This window comes from Alnus glutinosa, chromosome 4, assembly GCF_958979055.1.
Source record: "Alnus glutinosa chromosome 4, dhAlnGlut1.1, whole genome shotgun sequence".
Classification (NCBI taxonomy): Eukaryota; Viridiplantae; Streptophyta; class Magnoliopsida; order Fagales; family Betulaceae; genus Alnus; species Alnus glutinosa.
In genome coordinates, this window is record NC_084889.1 from 33,534,616 (window position 1) to 33,543,704 (window position 9,089).

A 9,089-nucleotide genomic window follows, 5' to 3' on the forward strand; every position below is an offset into this window, starting at 1 on the left:
ATATTTTCTTTAAACTATCACTTAATTATAAAATGTACTTTTCAAATTACCAATTGTATTAATATTCTCTCTCAAACTATTAAAAAATGTCAATGCTCCCCTTAATACTAACAAAAAGACAAAAATGATCCTAAATATTTTTAAATAAGACAAAAATATCCTTATAAATTCCAAAAAAAAAATTAAAATTAAAACTAAAATATTAAAAATAAAATAAAAATAAAAAATTAAAGAACTAAAAAAGATATTTTTTAAAAACAATTAAAAAAATTAAAAAAAGAACGAAAAAGAACGGTTTTTTTTTTTTTTAAAAAAAAAAAAAAGCAAACGAAATAATAACTGAAAATTATAAAAAAACAATTTAAAAAAAAAAGGAAAAAGAAAAAAAAAACAGTTTTTTATTAAATTAAAAAAAAATAAATAAATAACAATTTTTTTTAAAAAAAGGAGGGAAATAACTGTAAATTATTTTTTAAAAAAAATAAACAAACGAAAAAGAAAAAATAAAAAACAGTTTTTATTTTTTAAAAAAAATTTTGGTATAAATTTTTGTTATTTTATATTTATTTAATAATTTTTTATTTTTTATTTTATTTTAATAATTTTATGAGGGGTATTTTTGTTATTAGAGGGACATTAACATTTTTTTATAGTTTAAGTGGGGACATTGACACAATTGGTAATTTGGAAGTACATTGATAATGAGATGATAGTTTGAGGAAATTATGTATATTGTTTTTATATTCCAAATCCTTCCTTTATTATATTGCCCCTTCCTTCTCCTTGGGGTTAAAAATTTATTTAAAATAAAAATAAAAAAAAAAAAAAAAAAAAAAAAAAAAAAAAAACCTTAAAAAAATACCTCTTTCTGTCTTGATTAGATTTGTCTTTTCTTTTTTTTTAATTATTTCCCTGTACCCATGAATAACCATTTTCTTTTTTTAAGCCAAAAAATTTTGAAACATAACATTTAAGGGAGGAAAACCATGAATAATCAAGACACCAGAATTTTTTACCATAAGCTTCATAATTTTTTTTTTTTTTTCACAAGGATTGATGAGCACTATCATATCAACTTAATGAGATAAGGGCGAGATAGAAGCATGGACGAATTTATGAGGGCGATATAGGCCATGGCCCCCTAATTTCAAAAAAGAAAAAAAGAAAAAAAAAAGGTAAAAAAAATTATAAAGTAAAAAATAAAAATTTAATCTACTGGCCTCTACCAACAAATTATTTTGACATCAGGCAAAAAATTTAGTTAAAAAAAAATAAAAATTTAGCCTACTAACTCTTACCAACAAATTATTTTGACATCAAGCAAAAAATTTAGATAAAAAAAAAAAAAATTAGCCTACTGACCCTTACCAACAAATTATTTTGGCCTCTGCCCCTGCCCATTAAAGCTTCTAATTCCGTCTATAGATGAAAATGTAGTATTTAACGTTATTATAAAATTAGTGATTCGGTGTTCATTAGTAGTAAATATATAAGACAAGTAGAGAACCATTTCTAAATGACGATTGATTTCTTTTAAACAATTTCTTATATCATTTCATTTTCACAGATAATTCTATCTTATTGACAAAGATAGTGTGAAAACAACCATTCAAGACGTGATAATAAAATCACTCAAATCACAATTAAACATTTTTATAAATTAAATACGACTTGATATATATATATATATATATATATATATATATATATATATATAATAAATTCACGTAATAATATCTTAATGATAAAAAAAATTAAACAACAAAATTATAAATAAATTTAATTATTTAATTGTTGATGCAATATTAGAAGAGTACGACCTAGAAATTACAACTAAATAATCATAAAACAATTATTATATTCACAATAAGAATTAAATTATAAAATAAAATAAATAACCATAGAAGAACCTCATGACGCAATCATCCACAGTGAAGCGCTAGTGTCTGGAAGTTGTATATTCACTGAAATTGAGGTTACCGCAATTACCGTGTACATGGCTTCCATATTAGAAGTGGTACCGTAATTCATATTTGATATTTCCATATACGAGTTAGATTTCCACAGAAGCTCCGTCCCACCAGTGTAGTAATCATTACGCAAGAGGTAGTGGGGGAGTCCTACAAATTAAGCGAGTGGGAGATAATATGGATGAGGGTAGAAGGAGAAGCGGTGTAGTGGCAGGTTCAGTGTGGGAGAGTAGGATGAAGATTGATGAAGTGAAAGGTGGGATTAAGGTCTTCAATGGCGAAGAAGAAGAAGGAGGAAGCTCTCAATTAGAGAGTACTGGAGGGGCTTCTGCAAATGGCGGTGGCGGTGGCGGTGGTGGGAGTACTCCTGCAAGCTCAAGGGTGAAGAAAGGCCAAACTGGTGCTGTGGCGGCCAGTGGGAAGAGGAAGACATGGAAATCCGAGAGCTTTGAGGGTTTTGAGAAGGCCCCATTTCAGATATCCAAACGAAAGCCTGAGCCGTTGAAGAATTCTGAGGAACAGTGCAAGGAGCTGAGCGTTTCTGCTGACGGAATCAAGAAGAGCCCAGTTCAGCCCAGGAAGTTGAGATCTGAGGGAAGCAAGGAGGTTGGTGTTTCTGCTGAGAAATTCGAGAGGAGCCCAATTCAGACGAGGAAGCCGAGATCTGGTGAGGGAATTGAGAGGAATTCTGCGCAGTTGAGGAAGGTGAAATCTGACTCGGTCAAGGGTGTTGAAGGAAGCGGCAATGGAGGTAATTCTCAGACCAGTTCAGTTCAGCTGAGGAAGGCCAAGTCGGATTTGAGTCTGACTGTGGATGAATCAGTGGAGGGAATTGGTGATGGGTCTGTTGGAGGAACTGAGAAAAACCCAGTTGATGGATCTGATGAAACTTGCAAGGAGTTTGGAGTTTGCCAAGAAAAGGTTATAACAGATCGGAGTATTGTGGTGAATTGTGCTCCAAAATTGGATGTGAACAATGGCGAGGAGGATGATGGTCTTGATGTTGTTGATGGAGAGGATGAAGGAGATGAAGAGGAGGGGGATGAGGAGGAGACAGAGATTGAGATTGATGTTAAGAAAATCAATGTCCCAGAACCCAAGAAAATTGTCAATGAAGAGGAGAAGATTGTCAATGAAGAGAAGAAAATTGTCAGTGAAGAGAAGAAGATTGTCAATGATGAGAAGAAGACTGTCAATGAAGAGAAAAAGATTGAGAAGAAAATTGTCGGTGAAGAGAAGAAGATTGTCAATGATGAGAAGAAGACTGTCAATGAAGAGAAAAAGCTTCATCATCATCAAGTTCATAGGAAACCAATGCCCACTGTGAAACAGCCTCCTCCACTTGAAAAACGTCGTACTATGTACCAGAATTTATCAAAACCTACTCCAAGACACCAGAATCTCTCAAAACCCACTTCAAGTTAGTGTCTTTCATTTATCTGCATTTACAATTCACTTTGTGAATCTATTGGAATTTGGTTTGAGTCTGACGGTTTCATGATCTAGGTTCTTATGAGTTCCAAACATTTCAGGAAAGCCATAGCAAACTGCAGAGTTTTGGTAAGTCTGATTTTAGAAATACAGTACAATTGCAAATTATTTAGGAAAGTTCTTGCAATTTTATGATCCATTTTTTTTTTCTCTCTCTATGTTTGATTTTGCAGTGGACTTAGTAATGTGGAAAGAAGTCCCAAGATCGGCACTTGTCTTGCTAGTTGGATCATTCGTAATACTCTCATCTACCTATACAAAGGATATCAATTTGAGGTTAGAAAATCCACAGTAAAGAAAATTTTATGCATGTTCTGATTTGCTATTCCTCTGGTTTAGAACAGAGCCCAGAACTGAAATCTTTTTAATTATTGTATCTGCAGCTTTATTTCTGTGATTTCCTATATGGGTCTTGTCTATCTTGCTGCCATTTTCATCTTTAGGACCCTTATTTGCAGGTAATTCCTCAAAAACTTCTCAATTAACAGAGAAAGATATTACCAATATGATCTCTTTCTGATTCTTCTTCTTTTTCTGAATGAATGAATTAGGGGAGTGGTACATATGGATGATTCAAGCTATGTGCTGGGGGAACAAGAAGCTATATGGTTACTCAGATTATTTCTTCCTTACGTGAATGAGTTGCTGCTAAAACTCAGAGCCCTTTTTTCTGGAGATCCTGCTACTACAATGAGGGTGATTTTCTTTCCTCTTTCTTTTTTTTTTTTTTTTAAAAAAAACTTTTTCTGTGGACATTAATGAAGCTAAAAGAGCCATTTTTTTTCTGAATATAAAAAGATGACAAATAGTGAAATTTATGACAATGGCAGCTGGCAGTACTGCTCTTTGTTTTGGCTAGGTGTGGCAGCTGCATAACCATTTGGACCGTTATTAAATTAGGTAAGCTTCACTTGGGTTTCTTTCTTTTTGCTCTGTTTTCCTTTTCTCTATCTCTCTCTCTCTTTATTTTTTTTTTTAATTTTTGTTTTTAACTTATCTTGATTTTAAAAGTAAAAAAGATAGAAAATGCCCGAATAAGTGTTTGGCTGCCCGAGGAGTTGTTCCGGGTAGATAAGCCCTTGCTCCGGTAGGTAAGCTCCCGTTCGGACAGATGGGTCTTATCATATGACTTTTATAATTGTTTGTCGGATTGCATGGATAGGTAAATACAGGGGAGGCTTTTTTAATTTTAATTTTTTTATTGACAGATTGTGCTGAAATTACAGTATCGGCGTTATGTCTTTAACTCAATAACTCTATAGTTTTTACTGACGTGTTAATGTGCTCACTGGCTCAGGTTTTCTGGGAGTTTTTACTGTACCAAAACTCTGCTCATTGTACTCTGCACAATTAACTGCAATAGGTAAGGTCCTCAATGTAATGTAGCTTCCAAATGTCGGCTGACTCTGCTCAATTTAATGTACACCAAGCTATAATTACCTCTTCTTGAGCCAGATTTTCTACAATTCGGACAAAAAATGAGTGAGAGGTGTAGGTGCCTGGAGCAGCTCAGAATGCTGGGCCTACCTGCTCAGGGCATCCGGGCCTGCATCCTTCTCTCTTACTCCTTGTTTGAATTTCTTGAAATAGGAAATTCGGGCATGAAATTTCACGAGATCTCAATCCCGATCCCTCTTCCCGTGGTTATAAATAATGTAGCAAAATGTATTTATTTTCTACAAATTAAATGGAATGCAAATAATATGCATCATATGCATAAACAAATAAAAAATTCTTGGGCTGGCTGTGATGTGGACCCATCAGATTGAAACCTTAGGAAATTGCATTTTCATTTTGCCTATGGAACCAGTTCTCTCTCTCCCACACACATATGATCCACATCCATACACACAACCTCAAAATGCCTCCATACAGTGGCGGAGCTCGAGGAGGGCCGGTGGCCCACACCCGCCCCTCTCTAATAAAAAAATTTGTTAAAAATGTTTTTTTTTTTTTTTTTTTTTTTTTTTTTTTTTTTTTTAATTTTATGCTATTAGCTTAATTAAATAAACAATTTTTATTAGCTTAAATTTTTGAAATAACTAGTAATTTCACATGGTATTAAAAGCGCAAATCAAAGATTCTAAATTCAAATTTTGTCTCATTTATTGTTTTTCATTTTAATTAAATATGTCACGTGTTAGGTATCACTATTAAGGAAGAGTTTGATCTCACAAGTGATTTAATAAATTATGTTCAAGTTAAACTACTTATCAAAAAAATAAAAATGTTCAAGTTAATTAAACTAAATGTCTTCTTTGACAACTATTTTGGAAGATAGAGAATTTAACATGTGCTGGTTTTCAATTGCAGCTAAATTTTGGCTTCGGCGCTTCCACGACATATGGGACTCGTGCTCGCACAAGAAAGCTGTGGCTGCATCCGTTGTTTTTCTCATTTTAAACCTATCCTCAACTGTTGCACGCATTTGGGAAGGTGAGAACACTTTTATTACCGGGGACGGAACCAAGATTCCTTATGAGGGGTCAAAGCATGAATGATGGCTAAACCTAATTTTGATAGAGGTTAAGCTTAATTTTTAAGGCCCGAAAAGGAAAAAATTTTAAATCGGGGCCATGGCCCTAGGGTTTTCTGGTTCTGTCTCTGTTTATAACATTCAGTAATCCAGGATTTTCATGGCTATTAGCAAAGTTTTGGCTTTGTGTTACTAGATTCTAGTGAAAACTGTCTTGCAGTGTTCATGCTGTATGTGGCTTTCCGATGCTATCAGCAGTCTTCCTTGAGAGATGATTGGGTGGAAGATGAAGCAGGAGGTGAAGAAACATCATGACCGAGGACAAGAATCAAATTGGATAGAGAAGTACATACACTGAGGGTCACATGCATGGGCAAATAATTGACTGTTTGACAAGAAAAAGAAAAGGATCGATAAAATGCAAAACATACTGTTGCTATGTTCACTAAACCAAAATAAAAAAGAAAAGAAAAGAAAAGAAAAGAAAGAAGAATCCTTGCTGCTATACGCATGATTTTGTGCCGAAGAAATTTCATCCAATTCACTATGTAAAAAGTAGTTGATGCATGAAGTTGCCTTTAAAAGCATATGTTGCTAGTTGTTGGGAGATAAATACTTATGGGGTGTTTGGATGGAATAAAAGATTATCTCGTTTTGTTGTATTTAAGTGGAGGGAATTCATATATTTAAGGAAACGTGAATTTTCTCCCAATTGCCTTAGTCTTGGAAGAGTTTTCTTCTTTTAAACGACAAAAATACTGACATTCTCTTGCCGTTAAGTTTTTTGTTAATAAGGCTGTTTGATAATTTTTTTATGAGAAAAAATTGAATAGGTTTTATTTAGTTATAAATGAAAATTTTGAAAATTAAAGTGTCTCAATCCTGACTAATAAATTTGAAGATTCCTTGTTAGAAACTTAGAGCACGACATTAGAGCACTAGTAGCAGTTACCCTATATTGGTTCCCTTCCCTATATTTAGGAAAAATTTCATGAAAAACATCAAAAAAACCTCCTACAGCAGATGCCCTATATTTAGATGAGGGGGTTGGGAATGAATAGTGATTCCCAATGTATACATATCTACTATTCATTCCCTATGTATTATTTTAATATAAAAGAAGTATAATTAATTGATATAGGGAAGAGAGAAAAAGTAGGAAAGAGAGAAAAAGAATAAAATAAGAGTAAAAAAATAATATTTAATTGATATAGGGAAAAATAAGGGAATCTATTATAGGGTATTTTTTTATAGGGAAGCAAAAAGTAGTTTTGTTCCCTAAATATAGGGAAAATGGTTGGGAATCTGCTGCTAGTGCTCTTAGACGCTATTTTGGAAAATGTCAAAAGTATGTCCGTACTGCATGCTACCTAATCATCTTATGTAGTCTCTATCAGTTCCTTTGGGTTTTGATATTCCACATAAAGTGTGGACAAGAGAGGATGTTTTGTAATGGTCCCTAATAAATACGCATTTTATAATTATCTTGAGGCGGTATTGCTGGATTAGAATTTTTTTAAATTATTTATTCGAATTTAAAAGAATTTGATCAGGTAATTGTGACAGATCATTTATGGAATTCACCTAGTCGGATAAGTAATTGGACAGCTCAATTTTTATTTGGTCAGATAGATTCTATAAATGGTCTCTCATAATTACCCGCCCGAACTTGAGAAAATTCAAATAAATAATTTGAGAGGATCCTAATCTGCTATTACTATACTTCTATAATAATATAAATGCACAACCGAAATTATTATAAATTTATCTTTTTGAAACTACAAGCTTTGACATATTGCACTGTAGTTATAAATCATGTGTAAGAACACATAATTTAGGGAAGAGTTGAGAATAAGAAAGAGAGACATATAGAATTAAGGTGATTCAGTTTATGACCTACGTCCACACGTTAAAGCCTTTTCTTGGCAACATATTTCCTTTATTCATTTGATTGTATACAATATTCTATTTATAAAGAAAGAGTCTAAACACTATAAGTCTTTTCAATTTCTACATTAACAATAATAAATCTAATTTACCATCTTATAACTCTCGTCTCAATACGCCTCCGCACCCAAGGGCGGAGGGAAGGGGGGTCGAGAGGGGTCAAATGCCCCCTCTCACCTCCCAAAAATTTCCCTAACCCTTGTAAAATTTTTCTGGATTTCATATTTGCCCCCCCTCAACCATTCATTCATCAGGAGCAAATATTTTCTAAGTGAATAGAGGTGCATGACTCAAGCCAATGGATTTGTCACTGTTTCAGATCTTCAAGAGAATCAGGCATTTTGAAATTAATTAGGTTAGACGGAGGTTGAAGATGATGTTTTCACATTTTAAAAAAACGCATCGTTTTAAGCTTTTTGTTTAACGCCAAAACGTTCCGTTTAAATAAACAAGAACTAATAAGTATATTTGAGTCTCCGACAAACGAAAATAATGGCAATAGGGTATAGCTCTACTTTCGACATGTCCTTGTGCCATAATCGTTATAGGTGTAGGCCTGCTTTGGTGGTGCGATGCTATTTGAAAAATGATAGGTGGGGGACAAACAACCATCCCCCATCACCCTATTTTGTTTTTTTTAATAAAAAAATATATATATAAATTTGTCTTTTGATGTGACATCAAAAGACAAATTTTAATTTTTTTGACTTTAAAAATGAAAAAGAGGGTGATGGAGGACGGTTGATTATTCCCCCATGTATCACTGCTCATGCTATTTATATTGATACAGAATGGCATTTTCTTTTTCTTCTTTTTTCTAACATATTGACTATTGGATTTAAGTTGATAATAAGTTTACATTAACTACTAATTTTACCCAAATGTCAAAAGGTCCAAGTGTAATGGCATGTTTGGGTGATTCAAAATTTTTCAAATATTTTTTAAATATTGATTTTCAAATATCAAAATTTTACTAAGATTTATCCAATTTTTTCTAATTTTGTCTCAAGTTTTTTAAAACATCCAAATATAATTTCAAAAAACAAAAATTCAGTATTTACAATTTTTCAAAAAATCCCATACCCAATCGAGCTATAAAGTTTGGGCTCACCAAGCAACATACACACATAATTGGCTAGAATCCTCCCCTTGCGTTAGCATATGCTCCAAACAATAACAATTTTTTAATTTTTTATTTTTAAACT

The 9,089-nt window shown here is 32.7% G+C and overlaps 1 protein-coding gene across 1 annotated transcript; it reads left to right on the top strand.

Moving 5' to 3' along the window:
• Nucleotides 1–1,964: 1,964 nt before the first annotated feature.
• On the top strand, nucleotides 1,965–6,657 carry LOC133866619 (reticulon-like protein B21). Its single transcript, XM_062303204.1, has 9 exons — nucleotides 1,965–3,390; nucleotides 3,477–3,530; nucleotides 3,635–3,737; nucleotides 3,845–3,919; nucleotides 4,013–4,157; nucleotides 4,292–4,361; nucleotides 4,759–4,824; nucleotides 5,775–5,897; nucleotides 6,158–6,657. The coding sequence occupies exons 1-9, from the start codon at nucleotides 2,148–2,150 to the stop codon at nucleotides 6,250–6,252; spliced, it is 1,974 nt and encodes a 657-aa protein (XP_062159188.1). The 5' UTR covers nucleotides 1,965–2,147; the 3' UTR covers nucleotides 6,253–6,657.
• Nucleotides 6,658–9,089: the final 2,432 nt, after the last annotated feature.